At 38.7% G+C, this 24,905-nt stretch overlaps 2 protein-coding genes across 3 annotated transcripts; one reads left to right on the forward strand and one right to left on the reverse strand.

Annotated features, from left to right (window-relative positions):
- On the reverse strand, window positions 1-24,682 carry LOC103371758 (membrane-associated progesterone receptor component 1). 2 transcript variants are annotated; one of them, XM_008301190.1, is made up of 4 exons: window positions 24,669-24,682; window positions 7,017-7,322; window positions 2,459-2,614; window positions 1-2,041 (listed from the first exon to the last, which is right to left on the reverse strand). In XM_008301190.1, exons 2-4 carry the CDS (start codon window positions 7,309-7,311, stop codon window positions 1,947-1,949), a joined length of 546 nt encoding a protein of 181 aa, XP_008299412.1. In that variant the 5' UTR covers window positions 7,312-7,322; window positions 24,669-24,682; the 3' UTR covers window positions 1-1,946. The 2 variants fall into 2 exon arrangements, with proteins under 2 accessions (XP_008299412.1, XP_008299411.1); XM_008301189.1 differs by lacking the exon at window positions 24,669-24,682 and having other exon boundaries at window positions 7,017-7,484.
- Window positions 8,668-21,464, forward strand: rab24 (RAB24, member RAS oncogene family). Its single transcript, XM_008301188.1, has 9 exons — window positions 8,668-9,165; window positions 10,756-10,947; window positions 11,928-11,996; window positions 13,558-13,636; window positions 16,470-16,537; window positions 17,427-17,526; window positions 18,541-18,591; window positions 19,904-19,963; window positions 21,302-21,464. Exons 2-9 carry the CDS (start codon window positions 10,831-10,833, stop codon window positions 21,370-21,372), a joined length of 615 nt encoding a protein of 204 aa, XP_008299410.1. The 5' UTR covers window positions 8,668-9,165; window positions 10,756-10,830; the 3' UTR covers window positions 21,373-21,464.
- Window positions 24,683-24,905: the final 223 nt, after the last annotated feature.

The following is a 24,905-nucleotide window of genomic DNA, read 5'->3' on the forward strand; positions in this document are numbered from 1 at the left end:
TTGTTTTGTTGTACTTTTTATTTAATCAAAATATCATTTGAGGATTACAACAGTATGACAGTATTATGAGTATTATGTACATGCATACTGAAAATGTTCCCTCGCTGAATCTGTTTATATGGAAAGTTACACAGATGATGGTGGCAAAGAATGAAAAATATTAGCAGAGCATATTTTTCTACAGTCAGAAAAACACCATCTTCTTCCATTTTAACTTCTGGATTATAAATTAACTGCTTATTTCTGCAGGAAGTGACTGACATAATCAGGAAGAATAGCATAACATTTAGCATTTATGCTGAAAAAATGTGGTGGACAAAGTTGGAAAATGGCTTCAAACAGAACCAGAATTTAACCGTTGACTTGCTGTTGAAGGGTCCACTGAGCCTCTTTGGCCTCTTTGCCATCGATTAGTGTTAACAAGAATGTAAACAAATGATCAGCTGAAAGGGGGAAATAATTAAATACGACTTCTTGTGTTTTCTTATTTAAAACAGCAGTTAACTGGCAGCATTTGGCCTCACTAGTGTTTAAAGATGAAGCCATGTCTTCAACACTTTGCTCTGCACCATGTGATAAACTACAGTGATCAACATTAGAAACACAAGAGTGTGCGAACGAGGGCTTCGTGTTTTAGCATTTTTTCTGTTTGTTTTTTTTCACAGAATCATTGCACCTTACTTGTTTTGTCTGACCTACAGTCCAAAACCTGAAAGAAATTGCAAAGAAAAGCAGCAAATCTGTATATTTTGAGAAGCTGAAACCAAAGAATGCTTTAAAAATTTGCTTTACAGACGACTGAACTGCTTTGTTGACTGACTTTTAATGAGATTACACAAACCGCTGAGAAACAGACAACCTCTGCAGGTTGAGAAAACAAAGCAAATATGCTGCTGGATGCAACAGCTAGATTGTCACGGTGAATATTACAGTCAAAGCAGATTAAAACCTGTGAAAACTTGCATAAACCAATGTGAGGGAACGTCACAAACATCCGTGCATTGTCGTCCTGTTATAGTTTGAGGAGCTGACAAAAGAAAAGGCAGCAAACATTTCTTGCACATTCCGAAATCAAGTAATGATCCACTTGGCTGTTTGATGAAAATGAAATGTGATTCAGCACAAAGAAGGAGTTAAAGCAGATCTGTAGCTGTGTTTATCTTTAATGTCTAAAAATATTCACTTCGGTTCATCAATGTTCGGCCCACTTGGCTGCATTCACTCTCCTCTTAAAGGATAATTCTGATTGTGGGTCCTCCTTTCTTTGTATACGAGCCACTTAAAGCTTTTATTTTGAAAAGCTTAAACAATCTTGTTAAAAGCAAATGATTGGTAGATTGGAGCTTTTTAGAGGGAAGCACATTTGTGAAGTTTCAGGAGGCTTGTAATCCAGAAGATGTTTTAAACAACTGTGAGAAAAGCATTCAAACATACTGTGATTTTCCTTTAAACTTGCTCTCTAGCTGCAGACCATCAATGTATTTTTATGAATTTAATATGAAAACTGATTCCTGACATCCTTACATGAAACCTGCAATAAAAGTGCGGTTCATCACCATCCAGCAGAGGCTTTAAAAAAGGCTGGAACTGGTCCAAGGATCAATATTATTCCTGAAAGATGATTTTTTTTTTTCAGGTTTAATTACCAAAAAAACAACAGCAGAGAGACAAGGAGGGGAGGGAATGCAGCAAAGGGCCCAGGCTGGTTTACAACAACTACTATAAACTCTAACAAACTACACAGCTCTACATCAGAACACAGTTATTCAGCTGTTAATGCCTTCAGTGAGGATAAATTGAGATAAACGGAATTCAGTCGACGTAGAAAATCCAGGATTGGTCCAAAAGTGTTTTCTCTGAATGGTCCTAAAAGGAGGCAACAGGAATCAAATTACAAACATTAAGGCATTTCTCTTTTTTTTTTTTCCCCCTTTTGAGTTACTTTTCTAGTCCGCCTTCTTGTCCTTTGTTTCCTCATCGTCGGTGTACTCGGTGGGCTCCTCTCCTGGCTTCAGCAGCTTGCCGATGTAATCGTACTTAACTGGAACGGAGGATAAAAGGAAGTTAATCACAGAAGGCCTCAGTCGAGTGGAAACAGTGAAGTCTTTTTATATGTTCTGCAGCTCTCCCACTTTTTTTAGGGTAAATTTGGTGTTTGTTAAGGACTAAGTTGTTGGAAATGGAGCAGAAAATAGTGTTTATGGTCACTTTAATGGGATCAATTGATTGTTGAGTTTGAAAAATCTCAAAAAACTGCTCACATTTAGACATAATTCTAACCAGTAACACTCACTACTAATAGGAGGCACAGGTAAATTAAACAAGTAACATGCTTGAGTTCATACATTTTGTGTTTTTAACTGGATGTTTCCGCTACATATCAGTTTTAAAAATGACACAACGAATAAACATGATTTTTTTGTTTTTTTTAAAACTTTGGTCACATATCTGCACTCACAGGTGAACTGAGTCTCCCACTCAGACAGACTCTCCTGCTGCATAGCGTTCAGGTCTGACAGGTCGTCGTGTTCGTCTTTCAGGGCATCTTTCTCCAGACAGAAGGTAGCCAAACCTCTGGATGCATCTCTGCCTGCAAACACTCCATACGGTCCCTCTGCAAGACAGTGAAGACACATGATGAGGTGGATGCAAACAGTGAATTTATGATATTCACCAAAACCAACAATGATCTGATTCATCTCCATCTCAGAGCTCCATTTATCTAAAGGTAATTGGATTTGTTAGAGTCACTTGGAGAGGTTTCACCTCATCTTTAGTTGTGTGGAGTCTCATAAGCTTCTGTAGCTAATAAGAAACAATCCACGGATAAATGCAGAGTGAGTTGCATCTAAGTCTAATTGTAACTCATATAACAAATGTTAACTTGGCATGCTGCAATGGAAATATATCTTAGAATCTCCACTTATTTGTGTGCATTGCTTCTGTGCTGTTTACACAAAATCCACTAATGCAGGAAGAACAACACTTATCAAATGTCACATTATTCATGTCTAAGTTTTGAGCAATTTGTATTTGTACATCTAATTTATAATTCAATAATCAAAATGTGCATATTAGCTTTGCATTTTTCAACTGAAATATATTTGTGAATGATGTTTGTGGATCCAGACTGGTGACCTGTCCAGGGTGTCCCCTGCCTTCACCCTAAGTCAGCTGGGATAGACTCCAGCCCCCCACGACCCTAGTGAGGATTAAGCGGTGTATAGATAATAGATGGATGGATGTTTGTGGATCCCTTTGGGACCAGTCTGACACTCTGTTTGTCTCACAAAATTCACAAATGTAGAGAAAAGCCATCGTTTTCCAGCAGGTGGCTGTAACGCAACATTTACAGATGCTGACTATCAGAGTCGTGCTGCTGGGATCAGTGATGAAAGAGTTCAACATGTTAGTCATGTCAAGCTAACTTTGCCCCCATTTAGTCATCAAGCTAACCATTAGCGTAGCAACAGTTGGCTGAGATGCTAATAGAGTGTCGACACCCAGTCATTGTCTGAGTAGCTAGAGACCCTAAAACAAGGTGTGATCTGGAGTAAAGGTGATCTAAATAGAGATCTCAGGACTGCATAGTAAGTAGCTGGTGAGTGGCATCGAAGCTCTTCTCCTCGGTTTAATGATGGTTAGAGTTTTATCGTGGTCCAAAAATGATTCAAACACATCCCTGAGTCACAGTTTACTTTGAGCCAAACCCCAACACACTGTCCTGCTGCTGGAAACACTAACCAGAACACCCAAATGTGTATCAATCCGCAGCTGAAAATAGTCCCCAACAAAGGCTTTATTTCCTCCTGTTGTAGTGAAGTTATCTAAAAGCTGTTTCAGGAAAGAACAGAGTCAATTTACAAAGTCAAAGCATGTATTTGTGAGGCGTTAGCAAAGATTTACATCTTTAGTAGAAGCCAACAGACCAAGTCGTGGCTTTTTAATGGATTTGTTAAATTATGACGAACTATATTATTTATTTTCCTCAGACATTTCTCTAATTATGTGGGTGGAAATAACATTTATTCACTCTTCTGACCAACAAAAAAGATTATGAACTGCCTCCGATAATCGACTGTTTCCAACACTGATAAATAGAAATGAAATCTCTCTTTTTAGTATAAAAAATATATGATGTAAGTAAAGGGTGACTATTTTCAGGATATAATTAGTAATTATTGTATTCATTTGTTTTGAATTTACTGATAATTGTTTTAACCTGCAAAATGACAGTCAGCACAGAAACAATATTTTACTCTTTTTTTTGGATAAGATGTGTCCTGATTTCAATTTTTTTATTTAAACTTCTTGCACAGCTGCTTGTGTCTGATTAAAACCTATAGGCCATTTCTTTTTCTTATGTTAATGGTAAAGTTCTTTCATGAAAAGTCATTACTGTGGCATTTTATATCTGCATCAAAACTAAGCTGTAGCATCCACACCCAACACTTTCAGACAATAGGCCGTAACATTCAGGAAGTTACACATTTAACAGGCCCGAGTGTTGCCAACGTGCCAACGCTCTGAGTCTAACCTGAAAGCCTGAGCAGCCGCCTGAGGTGGACAAAAGTTAAGATCAGCTCCAGCTGAAACAAAACGGAGTATTTTAGGCTTGAGGGCTGGGTGCACAGTGCACTGGGAATGTTTGCATGTCAGGGAGCTATCATGTTGGGCAGAGGTTACACGCAACAGAGGTTACACTCTGAGATAAGATAAAAACACAGAGGTCCAACTCTGTTTCCGTTTCCAGATGACGGAAAAGTCAATGTGAAGCTTCGCAGAGAAGATTCCTACTTTAGAGAAACTGAAAATCCTCAGAGCTGCAGGTCAGGACTTCTCCAGCACAGTTGTTGGAATCAGAAAGTATCACTAATTTCCAGCCTGACTGTGTTCATACTGTTATTAGTTTACTTGTATCCACTCATGTGCGTCTGAGTTTTATTTGACCTTTCATTTCAGTGTCCTGAAAAGCACTTGGCCTGTGTTTTTACACACAATGACCTGATGTGACTTTGCCGACAACAGGATCAACACTTGCAAAAGAGTTTCTAGACAACTGTGCCGGTTATTTTGGGCTATTACAGGATCACATAAAGACAAGGCGACGGCAACAGAAAACATAGTTTACTTCTGGACAAGGGACATCATTTAATGTTGTTTTTAAACTGAGTTAATCGGTGGGATTTTTCTTTAGGGCACAATTTTTGCTGCAACAATTAATCGACAGAAAATTAACTTGCAACAATTTTCCAGACAAAAAAGTCAAACATCTGATGTTCCAGCCGCTCAGATCGGACAGTTTCACAGATTAAAGGATCAATCAAGAATCATTGTGATAACTGACACCTGAAATAATTGTCAATTGCAACCTTATTTGGTAAAAAAAATACCCCAAGAGTTGCAATGGTGCAATGATTAACTGATCAATTTAAATTTAATCTTTTTTATAAATAAATACTAGTTTGAATCACTTTTACAGCAAAAATGCTAAATGGAAGCAAAAATAAACCGTGAAATGAATCACATTTCTTCCATTTTTGGACCAATGAGCACCAAAACACAAACACATTTCAGGACAACACCTTGGCCTCAATTGACAAATTGAAGAATAATCTTTATCAATCTATAATAAAAATAACTGCTTATTTTACACAATAGGCTAAAATACAAATCAGGCAGCAGCCCCAGCTTGATTCATCACAAAATAGCACACCACTAAGGAGCGGTATTTTGGATCTTATGGTTCAGGTCTCGGGGAGAAGCTGTGACAAAATCTATTTTTAAAAACTAAAATGCATTAGTTCAAATTGCAGCCATCTGTTGTACAGTTATTGTTGTTTTTAAATCTGTAAATTAACAGATTAAAATAACACATTTACATGTCTTGTTTTGTCTGACCAGTTGACAAAAAAAGAATGAATTGAGATGAACGTCACACAAAACTAGAAAAATTAAATAGTCGCTTTTGAGAAGATGTTAAGATTAAAGTCTTTTTTGCAAAAAAATTTAAATAAAAATGTAAGTGGGGTATTGACTGTAGTTTTAAAGTTAGTTATTAGTTAGGTATACTTGTATTTTATGGATTAAAATATTATAGTAATATTTAAGGTAATAAGGTAGCTTTTTGTGTCTTAAATCCAATATTTAAAATGTATATACACAACTGATAATACATTACTCCAAACACATTATTTGCATTATATCGCATATAATATTGTCGGGTCATAACCTTGATATTTAAGTTAGTTTTGTAAATGTATAAGTGTAACATTCTAGGATTTTAACCTTAACATTAAAATAATCAGATTAAATTGAATAATATATAACATTATAGGTTCTACTTCATATAGACTAAGTCATATTTGTTTGCAATATATTGTGTCCAATCTTGTAGGGTCTTAGCCTTAATATTTCAGTTAATCCGATAAATGTGTGTAAGCAATAATAATGTAACACTTGAACTTCGATTTATATAGATTTCAGTCAGGGTTAGTTTGTTTTGCATATACTATTGTAGTATCACAACAACAATAATTATATATATATGTATAGATTTTTTTGTTTTACTTATTAGGTAAGTTTTTAACGTCACTATTAACGGTGAGTCGACACTTTAATGTGAAAATAAACTATTTTAAAATCAATGACTGCGATCTTTAGAGCCTCCACAGTGACTGAGACACTTTGTGGTGTGAAAACATGGCGGCGGTCGAGTTATTTTCCCGGAGAGCTGCACTTCTCCAGAGACGATCTCTGGCTCCAAGGCTACCGCAGCCCCTCTGTTATGAAACGGGATCTGAGGAGACTGAAGGGGGTGTGGCGGCCGCGTCCACCGGACTGAGCAGGACCGGAGCCACAAACTACTCACTTCAGCTCGTAATGTCAGTGAACTGCTGTTAGTCGCTTCACTCCAAACTAACGGTGACTTGTTTCTGGCTGTTTGGACGCTGTGTTCGCAGCGGGAGCAGCAGAACCGAACCGTCCGTCAAAACCGCCGGCTCCGGTAACGTTACCTGGTCCGTAGAACTTCTTCCCCCGGGTCACGTCGAACACTTTGCCGTTAACGGCCATGAGGATCCGCGGATCCTGTAGTCCATCGTAGGGCTTCAGCTCCGCCAGGGTGAAGTCCCTCTTCTTCAGCTTGGGCAGCGGCTTCTCCGCCTCGCTGAGCTCCGGCGGTTTGTCGCCGCGGAAGATCTTGTAGAGCAGGAAGAGGCAGAGGCTGAGCAGCGTCAGGTTGAGCGGGGACGTGAAGATCTCCTGAAAGATCCCTCCTGAAGTTAACTCGCTTCCCTCCGCTTCAGCCATGTTGGTCTCTCTAACCCGTGTGTGAGTGTGTTGGATGAGATTGGTAGCGTTCAGGAGTACTCGGCCAACCAGCGGTCAGCGTCACTACCGGGTTCCGTTTGGACCAATCAGCTTCTTAGAACTGCGTGATGCGTTTAGTGACGTGACACATGATTAATTTGTTTGTTGTTTTAACTGGATTATTTGATACAAATATCAAATCTAAATAGTAAAACAAGTTAAGTGCCTGTCAAATTTGTGTATTGATTTTGTTGGTTGACTAATCAATCATTTCAGCACTTGACTCAGTTGCCAGTGAAATAGTCACACCTAACTAATGCGGTGAACTCCAGCCTACATTGTTCTTGTTTGAACTCTGGTAGACTTAGATAAACTTTAATGACCCACAAGGGAAAGTGTTTTATCACAGTAGCAAGCGCACAAAATGAACTGTCATTGATGAAAGTCTCTTTAGGTGATCCAATCAAAAGCCCTTAGTCACTGACACTGGTCTAATCAATGATCACAGACTGACAACAATGGCCACCGATCCACACAAAGTAACCCCAAAGTGATTAAATCAAACAAACAAACAAAAAAAACACATACAAAGTCAACACAAAATAACCAGGAAGTGACATAAGGATTAACACAAAATGACAAAACAAACAAAAACAAACAAACACAACTAGCCACAAAGTAACAACAAAAACTACAGATGGTCAAAATGTTAACAAAGCGATGAAAAACCACAGGCACACACAAAATAACCACAAAGAGACAAATAATAGTCACAAACAACAACAAAGTGACAAAAATAAGAACCCCAAAGAGGCACAAAGGGACCACAAAGTGATATAAATTAACTGCAGAGACTGGAAACATCCACAAAATCATGACATATTACCACACAGAGACAGAATGTGACTACAAAGTGACCCCAGTCACACAAGTCAAACACAAAATAGTGACATAAAATAACTACAGAGAGACACAAAATGGTCGCAAACAACAACAAAAGCACCCTGTGGTCATTTCAAGTACATTTTTGGTAATTTTTGTGTCTCTGCAGCTGTTTTGTGTGTTTTTTGACACGTTGATTCTCTTTGTGGTTGTTTTGAGTAGTTTGTGGTTATTTTAATACTGTTTTTTTTGGTTGTGTTGTATATATTTGCTGTTATTTCGTGGCTGCTTTTGGTAATTTTTAGTTTCTTTATGGTTGTTCTGTGTCTCTTTGGTGTTTTGCTATTGAAGGCCTGCTGTTTGTGGTTTTGTATTGATTACATTTTTTTTTTTACTAAATACTTTTGTTTATTTTGCTTTAAGTTGATTATTTATTGTATTAATAGTTGACGTGTCCTGAGTTGAGCTGTGATGAAGTAATGTCTCGGATGACATGAACTTTATCCAACATAGTGAGGAAAAAAATATCCGGTTCCCAACATCCGGTGATTGCCTCATGTAATTCAGTCCCCTCCTCCTGCTGGAAACAGCTCCTGCGACTCTTCGGTTCCACCCAAACAAACAAAGCTCAGCTGGAGGGTTCTCCCCACAGAAACGTTGCACTGCTCGGCGTCCGGCCGGCCGATCCCCCGGCAGTAAAACCGGACCAGCTCTCAGAGGACAGACCTCCCGTGTACCGGAGACGATGCCAGTCGGTCTTCGTTTCTAACTGACGACTCGCATGTAATTTCGGTCGTTGCGCAACATTGGCAGCAACGTTAACGGAGCTAGCTGCTGCCTTCACAGTCCGGAGATGACAAGCGAGCTGCCGGTTACCGTGTCCGCCTCACAGCAGCTTCGGTAGGCGGGTGTCGGTCCCGGTTTGTCTGCTGCTCGGAGAAGAGCGATTTGTTGAGTCAAGCAAGTTACTCGGTGAGTTTTCAGTGTTTGTGAGCGAAGCTGGAGGCAGCTAAGCTAACTGAGCTCCCCAACCCCAGTTAGGACTATTTGTACCGGACTGCTGCTGCTTTTGGCTGTGTCATGTTGGTCCCGGAGAGCTAACGGAACGATTTCTAGCCTCATGTCATTTAAGTAAACCTAATTTTGTTTCTTTATTGGGAGAAAACACACCAATCTGCAGGCACAACAATAAAACTAAAATACAAGCTCCCTCTTAAAAAGTGTCAAAGTTTTGGAGAGCTCAAGCAGGATTAAAAATACCCTTTTTAACTTTTTGTTTTCATTAAAACATTTTTTTAAAATCCAGTGCAGTTTTAGATTATATAGTGAAAGCTAGTGCTTGTTGCTTAGTAGTTAAATAGTAGTTAGTTAACCCTTGAACAATGGTGGTAAACCCCCCAAACTGGCCCGATTAAGCTGATCAGTGGCTCTTTTATTTTATCAGGTCATTGTCAATACCAAGTACAAACACCTGCTCTTGTCATAATTGTGTGTTTTTAAAGGGAATATTCTGGATGTTGTACTGTACTTGTTCTGGACTGGTTTTATGGAATGTTATGACTCATTTATTACAGTGTGGTTTCACTTAGAAGCCTAAAAGTATTATGAAGTAGCTGCAGCTAGTCGTTGTTTACCTCCTGGTTAATACTGAAACAGTTAAACAGGTTAACGTGTGTTTCAGTAGTGACATAGTGTAATGCTATTAATACTGCTGTAAGTGACTTTTTTTTTCCATCCGGAAAATTGGAAAACATAATCTGGTTCCAGCTTTTTTAATGTGAGAATTTCTATTTTCTATTTTTAAAACTACCTAAATATATTTTTGTTTCGACTGATAATGTAATAAAAAGAACCATGTAACTGCGTCACTTGAGTGAGGAATTACAGGCATTTTTATTTATATTTTTAAAAAATTTTTTACTTACATTTAAGTTTTTAAAACTATATAATTAGTGGCTGCCTTAAATACTGTATTGTCTCACCATCACAGACCAAATAAAGAAGGAAACTATATTAAGTGTGCAAAAATGTACCATTATGTGTCTGTAGTTAAGTGTGTAAGATAAACTGTATTCAAGGACTGTAGGTGGCGATTATTTTCATTGTCCATCTGCTGATTATCTTCTTGATCATCTGGTGTAAAAAATGTCAGGAAATGGTGAACAGTGCTGATTATTGTTTCCTATAGCTCATAACAATATCCTCAAATGCCTTGTTCTGTCCACAACCCAAACATATTCAACATACTCCCATAGAGGAGCAAAAAACACGAGGAAATATTCAAATTTAAGGAGCTGGATTTTGCCATTTTTTTCCCTTAAGAAACTTATCAAAATGTTTTATTAACTGTCAGAATAGTTGGTAATAAATTGAATAGTTGACATCTAATTCAATTTATCATTGCAGCTCGCTTACGAAGCGTCTGTTGCATTAATGGACACATCGAGAAGAATTTTAGATATTAAGAGGAAGTAAAAAGGTTCGAGTTTAGTATTTAGTTCAGTTTCTCATGTAGGATGGTTATAACTCATCTGTTGTGTGTCCTGTGTTTCCACCACTCAGCATCCTGCCTTGTAAATCACCTCCCCCCCTCCTGCTTGCTGTGCTGCCGTCTCTTCCTGGGCTTTTCCAGTCACTATGAGTGCGATGCGCGTGGACGCCAAAGTGGTGATGCTGGGAAAGGAGAGCGTTGGGAAGACCAGCCTGGTGGAGAGATACGTTCATCACCGCTTCCTGGTCGGCCCGTACCAGAACGTGAGTGTCAGCTGCTTCCCTTCAATTTCCACGATGCTGATTCCCTCCCTGCCTGCAATGAAAGGCATTGTTTTTGTATTTAGCCTTCAGGGAGGTTGTGCTAATAGAGGCTCAAGTATGTAATCATCCAAAAGCATAAAACCTCTGATTGAATCTCGGGTTGCAGTAATGTTTTTGTCAGTTTCTTTAAGTAGATACTGCATTAAACAAGCATTTGAGGATGAATTTTAACATGGATTCTCACACGTCTGTCTTGTGTCCTGTTTACGAAGACACCATGATAATCTTTAGAAACTGAACTGTTGCGTAAAATGTTCAGACTGCTTGACCTTTTACACAGTTTATGTTGTTAGAAATATCAATCAGGCCACTTAAAACAATCCACAATGAGAAAGTTAAAACACACTTTCAGAATTCTTGTCAGATATCAAATACTTGACTTAGTGACATACAATAAATCAAATCAAATCAAGTTTATTGTCATTTTGCTGTACATACACAGTAGTACAGGCAAGATGAGAGAGCGTTTCTTCAGGATTATTCAACCAGCAAGTTTTGCGGAATGCACGTCTGGGATAAGACACTAAACGTTCACTGTCGCTGAAACCAAAAAATAAGAAGTTGTGGCTTTAGATTATCTGGAGGTCATGTATGAAAGTGTTTTTCACATATATATGGGTTTTATGCCTGTGATTTTAAAATTTCAAGTTAAAAAATGAAATGCATTTTGGGCTAGGTCACTAACATCTCACACCCTTTTTACTGAAAATGTAAAAGAAAACAACTTAACTGCATGCATCATGTCAACAGCTGATTTTAACAAAGATATCCAGTCCAACGTGGTTTTATCCAAGCTCCCATTAGTGTCCATTTATACTGTGGTCTGTGAGCGTTCAGACTGAGAGCACGCTGAGCCCACAGGAGCATTTCCATCCATAAGTGTCTAATGTTTAACTCCTCTCGTTTTCTCTTCCTGACAGACTATCGGTGCTGCTTTTGTAGCCAAACCAATCCAAGTGGGAGAGAAGGTGATCACGCTGGGAATATGGGTGAGTTAGAGGACACCTGTAGTACACGTGTGCAGGAAGGTCTTCAAGCTCACTGCTCCAAAATCGAAAATAAATCAGGAAATTAGCAGCACAGTAATATCTGGAATATACTGAAGTGTATTACTATACCACTTAACTGAACTAATTTACATGTCGGGAAAGACTAAGCTCCTTAGCATTTATCCAATATTTATGTATCTTTGCATTATTTTTAAAAGTCACATCAGTCTACTGTTAGGATGCCACAGAGAACTCAGTGTAATAGTCCTGCAGACACAACAGAATTTTCTTCAATTATTCAGAGAAATGCTGGTTTGGAGGTCTGCCAGAGTTAGACGCTAATAGATGATCTCATTGTATAAATGTGGAACCTGTGTAGGAAAGACAACAGCGTGAGGATATAAATAATTATGGTATAGATAGAGTGTTGAGTGCTCAGTCATTGTTATGTGCTCTACTTCTCTATATCTGTGTCTGGAATAGGCGTGGAATGAGAAGAAATGTGAGAAAATAAACAATCATTGTGAATTTGAGTTGTGGAATCACAGCGTGTGATAGTTCTGAGGGGAAAGTGGCCGTTGGAGCTTTTCATGCTGGGGATTACACAGCATTTAAAGCCTGCATTGGGGGTTGTAGGAATGTTGACTGTGTACCATTGTAAAGTCAGATCTGAAGCCCTTTTCAGACCCGTAACACTGCTGCTTCATCAATCTGTTACAGTGACGGCATTCTGTCATTCAGATGTAGGTCACTTTTCTGTTATGCAATATTTGTAATGCTCATAATATTGGACAGTACATCAAGTGACATACAATGCAAACCTGTCTGAGGTGAAGAAAAGAACACAATGTGACGTCCTGTCTGATCCTGTCTCCATATAGGGGATCATTTATACATTTTAGTGTTTAATGATCGTGCAAACACCTCTTTCTCTTTGAAGACGCTCATATGGATCCTGCTGTTGTCTGATGGTGCAGGTATTTATTAAACTCAGAGAAAAGACGAACAGCTGGGAGCAACAATCTAAATATCAGCTTGTGTTAATGTTTTGTCAAACCCTGGATTACATTTATTATTATCGTTGAGTCCTAAAATCCAAATTATTCTGTCTCATTGCGGTTAAGTTGTATTTTTATGGACTTTTCAGCTTGTAATAGAAGTGAAATTGTCGTGAATGAGTGAATAATAATTGCGTCCTGGACTCTGACGTTTTTTTGACCAATGTTGTTGCCAAATTGTGGAAGAACCAAATCACTTTACACAGCTCTTAGTATGTCACTTGTGCTTGCCTCTGCAGTAATGCGACGGCACGCGGTTCAGATTTGTCAAGTGTTGAAATTGACACGGAAATGTTTCAAGGTCTGACCTAGACAGATTGTTAGATATTTTATGCCAACGGTACCGGGATGCTCATTCAGACTCGAAGCCGACGTGCTCAGATGCCATTGGATGAACAGACAGGAGCCAAGTTTACACAGTTTAACATAATGCAGGTGCTTCTGTTCCACGTTATGTCTCCATTTAGACTGATCTCAGTTTTTTTTTTTCTTCTCTCATTCAGGACACGGCCGGATCAGAGCGTTACGAAGCCATGAGCAGAATCTACTACAGAGGAGCTCGAGCTGCTATAGTCTGCTACGGTAAGCTGTTTTAATATATGGGTGACAACAGCTGGGTGCTTTTCTAAACTAAACATCCACCACATATAGAACATAAAGAACTGAATGCACAAGGTTGCAGTCTGTGCTGTGAACTCTGTGTCCCTGAAGGTCATCCGAGCTGTTTCATTTTATATGGTAGAGACTGTCAACTTGTTAGAGAGCTAAAAGGAGTCTTGGTTTTGGCTTGTAGTTACGGTTGACTTATCTTAAGCTGAAGAGTGCAGAGTGTTATTGTGTTTGCTCTCAGTCAGGTTGAATGCTGCTGCTGTAGTTGGTGCACATCCTCTTTAAAGTTTATCAGAGGTGGCGATCTGGCCAGAAAATCAGATGACGATCTTTTGGGGTCGTGTCGCCATCCATAGATCAAGCTTGTCCTTTCAACTCAAGGCTAAATCTCTCTGTTTGCACTGATTTTTGTTAAAGTTCTGGCCAGAGGTGGTGTTTCGTGGCTCCTTTCAGGTCCGCTTGCTGCTATTATTAACCTGCCATGCTGTCTTCTGTTTACAAAATAAGTTACAGCTCCAAGATGCTTTGAGTCTAACGAGTGTCATTGGTCTTTTGTTACAGCCAAACACTTACTTTGCTTATTTCATGTGGAGTAGAAAAGCTTAAATGGCACTGTTATTTATTTAATCATGAGATCTGTACAATTCCCCTGAAAAGCACATCTTATCTGTCATTTGTCAGATTGCACATTCCCCGCAGTGTGTATCGATTTGTCGGCATCTCCTGGTCAGATGCTGCTTCCCATCTGCAGCTCGCAACCTAAAGAGCCTTTTATTACGCAACACTAGGCCGCTGAGTACATGTCTACAACAACAACAACAACAACAACAAGTGCGATTGGTCAACTCAGACGGCTTTTGTTTTTGATGCTGCTAGAAATTGTTCCGTGAAGTCTTGATGAAGTAATGTGAAGAAAGTCTGCCTCTATTTCTGTAACACACTTCCAAATAACCTGCACTGCAAGCTGCTGCTCGCTGCTATCGGACCTCAGTATACACGTGAAAAGAATGTAAACACAATTTGGACCCAGATCCAAACTGGAAATGAGACAAGCGCACCGTCCTATCAGTGCCGTCTATAACAAAGTCAACAAAAGAATGTAAACACAGTTACAGTGGAGATGAAAATTAAAGCCTGAAACAAGCTGGTGGAGAGATTAGCAAGTTACAATGCAAATCAGATCCAAAGAGCTGCAACAACTAATCATTCGCTGTTCTCTGTTTAAAATCTCTGTAAACTATCTTTGGGATTTTCACTTTTGGTTGGACAGAACAAGACATTTGAAGGCGTAATGCTTTGGGAAATGATGTATCACTCTTTTCTGCTGCTTTATAGACCAAACAATGAATGAACAATTAATGATAAACAACCATGTTTAATTATAAATCCAGCTTTAGTGTAAAGTCAGGACAGTCTACTGTGCTTTATTTTAAAACAAATCTGCTGCAGCTGTGGGTCATTTAAGATTTGTGACAACTTTCCAAAGCTCTTTCAATTCAATTCAATTCAATTCAATTTGATTTGAATAGCACAGTTTATAACACATTATCACACAGCGCTTAACAAAGTAAGGTATAGACCTTACAAATTTAAACAGAGAAACCAACAACCCAAAGTTGCCTCTGGACTTCCTTTGTAGCCTAAAGCAGCATTTCCTCATCAGGAATACTTTTAGTACAGGGATTACTTCTTTAGTTGCCAGACGGTAACCTGAAAGACTCCTAGTACCTCAGCTAATTACCTAGTTCAGTCCTGACATCCCTCCCAAGGCAGAGTTACCACCATTTACACTTGAAGTTGACGAACCATTGAGTAATGACCCACAAGTGGCCCTAAACAGATATGTGTGTGGCCCCATCAGCTTCTTTTACAAGAAGAGAAATATCTTAAAGAATCAAAAAGAAGTCCAGTTACCTTCTAGTGAGGCACCAAGGATGAACTGGTGTGATAAACTTCCATCCAGTACACAGCACTTATACATGTCTCCAGCCAACTTTCTAACACCGTAAACAACTTGCTGTCATTGAAACTGTGTAAAAAGTATAGCTTTAAGTAATAGACACATGATCAAAATGTCTGTCACATTTGTAACACGATGGTGATGTCAGTACAGGCAATCTTGAGCTCATCTGAGGGTTTGTAAAACAAAGCAGTCCATTCATTCACTGATCTCATCACTTTGGGAGAATTACACGTCCAAGGTCTCACAATACCTCAGAGCTGCTCCTCTAAGCTTGATGTGAAACAAGGACAGTCCCTCTTAACGTGAACCAGCCCAGATAAGACCAGCGTGAGGATGAGACGAAGACTTTGACCCCAGACAGGATGAGAAAAATGATGAGAGCAGCTGAAATGTACGACAGTAGAGAGGGTTCATAAAGGAATAAGCAAATAAAATGTTTTTCATGGGGACCTGATTACAACAAATGGATTTTCAAACAGACGGAGCATTTTCTGAACGGTTCTCTGTCTTTGTTTCATTTTGGGGAACTTAGGTGATGGCATTTTCCGGGGGATTACTCACACTGCTGTCATGTTTTATTTAACATCGGCTGCCTTTGCTCTTCTTTAACTTCCATCTTTCTGTAGATTGTATTTCACCTCTGTGTTCAAGCTCCTGACCTGTTTGTCTTCTTAACCATGTTTGCTAAAGATTGTTCCCATTATTTCTACTGTCTGTTTTTAATATTGCACACCTGCACTGTACATCCTGAGGAGAAGGTGGAATACTGAAAAGCCTTGACACACAGAGTCGGTCTGCTTCTGGAGGCTAAACGTGGTGGTTTTTGTAATTTTTGGCTTTCAGATCTGACTGACAGCAGCAGCTTCCAGCGAGCTCGGTTCTGGGTGAAAGAGCTGCAGAACTGCGAGGAGGTAGGAGAGTTTTTCTGTGCTCAAGCTCAATGTAAAACAGTTGCATACCTGTGTTTGTGCTTAATAACCATCATAATATAGCTTTTTACTCGCTCACAAAGCTGTAATTAATAAAAGGAGCAATGAAAGTGTGTGGCCACATTAGGTTTTGTTGTATTGTTTGCTAGTCTGTGCATGCAGTCACTGTGATTTTGATACCTTATTGAAAAAAATATAAAAATGTTTCTCTAAAACAAAGAAGCAACATTTTTTAGATATTAAATGTTGTGTGAACACAAGCAGTCGTAATTTTGCATGAATAAAATGCAGCCTAAAAAGGACAAAATTTAGATTTAACCCCTTGAATCCCATGTTATCTTGAACAAAAGCCAAAATTATACCATTTATCACAGCTGCAAACTGTACTAACGGTTTTCAGCTTTCCGACATGCCCTGAACTACTCGTGCTGAAAACGTGACTAAATTTAAGCTTATATTCGTGATATATCATCAAAACCACTTTATTCTACGTCTAATTTAAACAATTGCCAAAAACGACCATATACTCTCACAGATTCTATAAAAAATGCTAAATAAAAAAAAATTCTGGTATGTTGGTGCCACCTCAAAATCTTTATTAACTCAGTTGTGACAAACGACCACGCAACAAAAAATTCAAGGACTTTTCGGCTGAACTGCAGGCTGTGGAGACCAGTATGTCAACTGATTTAAAATGTGTTTGACATTTAAGACAGATTGATGTTCTGTTTAATTTCTGTTTTAACACAGTCTGTAGATTCTGCAGCTGTGTATTATGTGCATCCCCACGTATGGCTGTTTTATGACTGCACAGATGTTGCATACAGAGGAAACTGCAAGAGCTCAAAGATGTTTGCATTGTGTCCTGCAGCACTGTAAGATCTACCTGTGTGGCACGAAGAACGACCTGGTTGAAGGAGACCGGAGCCTGCGCCAGATCGACTACCACGATGCTCAGGACTTTGCTGAAGGTAAGTTCCAGTCTCGCTTTTATTAAGCTGCTGTAAACATGCAGAAAAGATTCCATGCTAATATTTTCTCTTAATAGTGAGCTGACAAGGAGTCCTGGTCGGAGGTGTGTTGACAGTTGATTATTTTGGTATCATATTTGTATCTGTGCTTGTTTTTTTTTAATAGAATCTGTAAGAAAACAGTGTAGTGATACTAGCTTCCTTTCTTTGGATTTTTTTTTTTATTTCTATGCCAACGAATGACTTCTTTTATCATTGATTTCAGAAAAGGTAAACAATTTCCCTTAATACCGAAACAGACATTTTCACAATCACAACTCTCTAAAACTCAGACATGTTAAACTAAATGTCACACAGGAATACATTACAATTTTAGCTGCCGATAAATTTTCAGCCAGTCAGCTTTGGCTTTTTTGTGTGCGTGAGTAAGCAGTTGGTCAGACATTTCCAGTGTTATTTTAGGGGGATGGGTGCAGCCGGTTTGTTGCTTCGCTCTGTTTGACCGTCACACCACCATCTGTGTTTAATGTCTGACGAAGGCGGCTGAAGACCAGCTCAAAGTGTCAGTCAGAAATAGCTCCCGAAGCTGTAAATCAGTCTCTTTTTTTCTCATTGTGTGTGTGTTTGTTTTTGAGCTTTACATACTGTCTTCAAGTGTGGAAAAATTTCGAGTTTTATTTAGCTTAATCACGCTTTCTTTATGTAATCCAGCAATAAGCTTTGCTTCAATCCTGCTGGGATCCTTTATTCTATAGTCTTTCTCATGCACATTTGCACATGTGAAACCAGTTTGAGAAAAAACAAAATTTCCATTTGCATGATCATTTCTGAAACTGGGGAAAAAGGTTTACGAAAATGCTCGTAAACACTCTGGATGTGACTAGAGGATGTTAAGAAATTTTTGACCTCTTCCAGTGTTTCTGAGTGATTAGCAGGAGTTGCAACAGAGAAAACTCCTCTTACATAAGTTGCCTGACTGATATCTAACCTAACTGTTCTGACCTGTATTCACAGAGATCGGTGCGCAGCATTTCGAGACTTCCAGTAAAACAGGAAATAATGTGGGTGAGTTCCCCCTTCGATCCTCTGCAGACTTCATTTAACACTCTGATCACAGCACAGAAACATGCCGGAGGAATAGAATACAGTCACAAACACAACATGGCAGGTACAGTAAGTTCCTCAAGAAATTCACTGGACATGCAGAAAAGAAGAGCAAGTAATAGTTCAGTATATTTGTAATTATTTACTTTGAGATGTTAGAAAAAAACCCAGCAAACTAGAATGGAAAAAAAGGTCTGTGGGTGTCGCTAAGGAAAATAATAAAACCAAAAAAAGGACTGGAACAGAGGTAACTCCAGAACAAGCAAACAAATACACACAACTAAAGTAAACAAACTCCAACACTCTAGACCTGGCTTATTTAATTGTCTCAATTTGGTAGGTGTCCACAGGTTTAAACTAAGTTTGACCAGGTCCCCAGGGAGTTGAGCAAGTACCTTGTTAAAGTACAATCCAACCCAAAGAGATACAGCAACACGATTAACGGAGAAACTAACCAGAGGCACAGCAGCGAGCAGCGAGCAGCGAACAGCTTACGTCAAACCACTGCCAGCCTGAGGGTGACCCTGCTGTAACCTGCTTCAAGCTTCACATATCAGAAAAGACAAAATTAACACTGGACTGCATTTCACCTGCAACCTAAATATAATAAATGTGTCTTTTAGCGTCCAGCTTCATCAAATTCTTTTTATATTTACACGTTTTTTCTCTTAAGATGTTACAAAGCAAACGAGGGATGTTGTACATCCTGACCCAAACCTGACACATCCTGATCTATAATGTCCGTGTTCTAAAATGTTCTGTGCAATACAGTATTAAGAGCTACAGCTAACAAACAACTGATGTGGAAAGAGAGGTGATTTCTTACAACTCAAGATGCTGCATTCAAATGGATTGTTGTATTGGATGATAGTAAACACCAAAACATATTTAGTTACTTGCTGACAAAGAATAACATGAAATTTTCGCTTTTAAGAAGCTGGAAACAGAGATTTTTTTTTCCAATTTTCTTTCACAGTTGATTACTCTCTGCAGCTCTAACAGTGTGACACTCAAGTACACACTAAGTTGTTTAGTGTTGGATAAAGGCTATTTGGATTTTACATGAGAACTAGCGTGGTGTCTTTGATAAAGCAAAATGGTGGTGTAATAGTAAAAGAGCAGCTGCATAATGGAGGCAGCTTTTGGAGCCTCTCATCAGACTGCTAGGTTGAAATCAGTTGCTGCATGTTGTAAATCAGGTATTACAAATGTGAATGGACCTGTTTTTGAACTGATGGAAACTGACAGGCCTCATTCTTCCTCTGCCTTCCAGATGAGCTGTTCCAGAAAGTTGCAGAGGATTACAACAGCACTGCCTTCCAGTATATGACAGGTGAATGTCATTCACATACCGTTCTGCGTTTGGTTGTACGAGCCTTGTGTTCACGGGTCAGGACGTCAAGACAGAGTTCTCTACACGATGGTGATGACAACATAAACTATTTCAGAGAAAAGCTCAGTGAACTGAAAAAGTGATGGCTGAAACAAGGTCTTATGTTTAGTCCAAACATGTCAGGAAGCAAAAGGGGTTTATAGATGATGGCATCAATAGTCAGACAGGAGTAGTTGTGCGGAGAATTAAAAATAAAAAGTCAGAGAAAGACGTGTAGAGTTGGCCAGTCACTATGTAAAATGGGAGTTATTTTTGCTGTATGTTCCAAAAACCTACATAAAGTTTGAAGCCAAAATTTCAGACACTGGTTGACAAGCCAACAGGTTTGGGTTTGTTTGAAGTTTCCATTCACACACACATGTGGAAAAAGTAACAGAATTTTGGATTCTGGCTGAACTGTTAACATTCAGAGGCAATCGTGTGTCAAGATTGAAAAGACGTGATAGGATTTGGGTTGTATTATACATTAGAAGTCTAAAAATGACAAGGTTGTTGTTAGATTTTTTTGTTATATCTATCCCAGCGATGCGTTTGATTTTGGTTGCTTAACAATTGCGTCATATCCCCATTATCTCCTTTAACTGGTAAACATGGTAAACAGCAGACGATGCATTAGAGAGATGGAAGAAGTGGAAGTCAGTACATAAGCTAGCCAGTCTGTAGTGTTTTTTCATTCTATTGTTTGAATTGAAAACTTACGATGATTTGCAGTTATTTTAGGGATTATTTTGGTTATTTTGGGATAACCCCTGAAGGGAGTCTCCGCACAATGTCGTTTGTCTCATATTGGTAAATTAGACAACAAATTAAAAATGTTGTCTAAATATGTGGTAACTGGAAGCAGTTCATACACAAAAATAGCAGTGGTCCTAACATCAATCCCTGAGGAACGCCACAGGGGAGATTTCGCAGATGTGGTAGAAGCTACTCTGACCAATAATAGTTCAGAACTAGAAATGTAAAGAAATATTTAGACATTTGGGGAAATATGCTTATTCATTTTGTTGCAGAAAGTTGGATTAGAAGATCAAAACCATCCTCATCCTAAATACGAAGCTTAGTTTAGCACAAAGATTGAAAAGCCTGGCTCTGTTCAGGGGTAACTAATGTCTATAAAAACCTGTAAAGCTCACAAAGTAACACGTTTTATCTGGTTTGTTTAAAATTTGTAGAAACCAAAGTGTTTAAAGTAACATGTAAATGTCCTGAAACTGATCTCAAAGCTGCCACATTCAAGATTTTACATGCAAAGGTTTCATGTTGCTTTCTTTGTTGCAGCGGAGGAAACAGGTGTCGACTTGGGCCAGAAGAAAGACTCATATTTCTACTCCTGTTGCCATAACAACTGATGCTGAGCAACAGGAAGGGAAACAGAAGTGGTCACCTTCCCTCAGCTGGAGTCAAACCTGGATATGCTGGATGGCTGTGACTCATCTCTGGATGTGTTCTCCGAATCACAGAAAAAGAAATCAAATAGCACTGTTTATACCTTCTTACATATGTTAGTTTCTTTTGTGCCATAAAGAACCGAGGGCCTGCAAGACTTTATGGAAGATTTCTGGAGGATTTATTACAACTGCAACTGGGTGGAGAGGGATTTAAAGACTTTTCACTCGTGTTTTATCCCCATATCAAATGGTCACTGTTCTGTAGCTCACAGGGAAGCTGCAGTGTGAAACAATCGGAAGCTGTGCTGTGGTTGAAAGACGACCTGCAGCGGTGAAGAGTTTTAAACAGTGCTGGCAGAAAAGAGGGATCCCACCGAACCCGGACTGGCAGAGAAAACTTGATAGATGCTATTCAGGAGGATGAATCGTTTGTTTACAGCTGTTAATTTTGTTTACCTCCATTTATATTTAACCTTGTTGTGGAATCCCACTACATGTCTGATGGAGACAAACCGGGATATGTGTCAAAGAACAAAACACTCCCACTCACAGTTTAAGCGAAAGTAACCCTAATGAAACATTTGCAAAGCTGGTACAACACATGAATGAAATCACAGCAATTATCTTCATAGAGGCCTTTATACCAACAGGACAAATGGCAGGACTGTGTGTGTTTACGTTCTGGAGCTTCAGCTCTTTAGTGTTTACTATGACTTTTGCTGTGTGACAGCCATGGATGTGTTAGGAGAGATACGCCGCCACCACTCAGCCTTGCTCTGACCACAGACTGTATATGAAAAGACAGACGTAATCTGACAAATGAAGCCAATCTGGAACTGGTTTAAACTTGCATTTTTTTCCCCAACAGCCAGCAGGAGACGACTCCTCTGGCTGCAAAATGGAGTTTGATTGTATAGACATCTATGAGAAAATGACCCTACTTCTCATTTGATTAGTTACCTCAGTAAAAAAAAAAAAAAATCCTCATGAGTTAATGGTCTCAATGGCTAGTTTCAAGCTTCCTTCAATACAGCACCATGTTCGTTTGGTAAATTATGGTCCCATTTAGAGGAGAATAGGTAATAAAGCAAGATCTGCTATCAGTGTCCTTCAGTTCTCAGTCAGAGCAGCAGCTCACTTGTTTCTTGAGTTCACCAAATGCCAAACTCAAGCCTTCAAAACGTTAGTCCACAAACCATTACATGATGTCACAGTCGCTACGTTCATCTTTTATATACAGTCTTTGGAATTTCTCCCAGTGGCCACTTGTGTTACTGCAACAAAAAAACAACAACCCTGGAAAGCATTTTCCCCAAAGACGTAAAAGGTGACGTATAACTTGTGTTATGAATTTTTAAAATGTGAATATTTAATATTCTTCAAGCTTTCCCAGAGCCTAGAAAACCTGTTTTTATGCACATAACATCATACAAATGTAAATTCTACTTGCAGACTGGTAACATACTGGTGGCACAGCAGGAGTAACACTAATGCACATGTGCAGAACAGGTCAGATATCTGGTTCTTACAATACATCCATGGCAACAGCCCGTATCTAATGCGCTCCGTTTTGCACCATAAGCTATGAGTTTGTCAACAGGTAGAAAAATTAGCTGGTTCTAAGGTGGTGATGACCAAAATGCCCAGATCTGTGTGATTATTAAATTGCTAAGCTGTCTGAAAGAAAATTTTAGGGAAAACTACTTTTCTACATTTAATTTTCTGTTTTGTTCTCCTAAATGCATTATGAAAATCTGACTGTCATTTTTTTTTCTTTCAGTCATTTCTAGAATGTTGAGCATTTGAAGGTTTTCAGGAAAAATTTGACTTCTGCAGAAGGTTCATCAAAGTTCCCTTTCGCTGTGGTGACAAAAGGATTTCACCAACACAGGAAAAAGCCTTGTGGGCAAATGTTGTAATGTGAGTCAAACTGTCATCTCTCAATGTTCTCAGAACAATATTTACAACTATATTTAAGACTTGAGTCACTAATTTATTGCCTTTAAAGTTTTGCTGCCAGATGGACATGCGGGGAAATAATCGGACATAAACCACGCTTCCTCCATGTCGCCGCTTTGATGTGTTGACGTTTAATGTGTTGATATTTCGATGCACAATATTTTTATCAAGGCTGTTAACGAGAGGTTGGTGTCCAAATGTTCTGTAAAATAAAAGAGCTTGTTCCAAGAATGTTTGAAAACTGATAGATCTTGAATTGTATTATGTTTGATCCACAGTATTTTGACTTTGTGTGTAATATTTGACCTTTTTATGCATTCAAGGGAAAAATGGCAATATTATGTTAAATTATAAAATCCAAGTGTGTCAAAAATCATGACGATCCTCGGGATGCTTTGTGAAAGGTATTTTCCTTTACATACTCACTTGTAGTTATTACAAGTATATTTTCAGAAGCCTAAAAGCTAATTGTAACCACCATTATGGGCTCAAAACAGAAGTTTGAAGATTTTAAGAGTCCTGAACAGTAATCTACCGTTCCTCCATAAAAGCCAATCTCCTGTCATGCCAAAACCTGATTGACTTGTTAAAGCTGTATCGTCCAGTTTATATACAGCTGCTTTTATATGGATCAGATAGTCATAAAGAAATTATCCCTGGAACAAAGTCTTGAATTACCTTCTCTGAGCCCTAGATTACAACCAATGCAGCTGTTTTTAGCAGCTGAAATAGCTGTAAAGGACCAACTGAACTCATATAATGCAGTTTTACACTGCCTTAAAAAGAACACTGCCTCTAAATCGTCATGTTATTATTGCATCTAAATGGCTTGATTCCATTCATGTCGGTTATTTTATAAAGACTGTAGCACATAGCATCATTACAAGAAATCATATATTTATTTTTATATATAAAGCCCATCTGTCAGTTAACTGCAGTGTAGTTTCTAAATATAAATGTGGATATTAGACAAACTAAACACATACAGCCTAAAAATGAAACCATGCCATTGTTATGCCTATAATGTGAAGATTGTGGTTGATTATGACACAAATGTTTCCCTGGTCACAAATGTTCAGTTACATGAAGCATTACATTATGTGTAGTTGTATATGTGTATTTGCTATGGCTTTTAAATCCAGTTAAATGCAGCTCTAGATGACATATATATAAAGTAGGAGCTACAAACTGCTACAGACAGCCACCAATTTTGGAAACAACAGCAGAAAACTTCCAAAAATGATTTTTCAGTGTTATTTTGGGGCAAAGTCACCAGATTAAAGTTTTTGTTTGTTTTTTGTTGTTGTTTTTTTTGTAAATCATATTTGTATGGTAATTTCTTTTAACATGCAGTTTTCGTATCCCAGTGACCATGAAAATTGCAGTTTTGTCCCTCAAAATTAATTTAGATAGGAGCCTGGTCTTGTTGAAGTAACTACAGGAGTGATACCAAGATGGCTGCTGGGTGGCAAAAACCAGACTGTTTATAAACCCTACATAAATGTACTGTGAGAGCTAAAAACATCAAAAACACA

This window comes from Stegastes partitus, unplaced genomic scaffold (genome assembly GCF_000690725.1).
Source record: "Stegastes partitus isolate 25-593 unplaced genomic scaffold, Stegastes_partitus-1.0.2 Scaffold1640, whole genome shotgun sequence".
NCBI classification, from domain to species: domain Eukaryota; kingdom Metazoa; phylum Chordata; class Actinopteri; family Pomacentridae; genus Stegastes; species Stegastes partitus.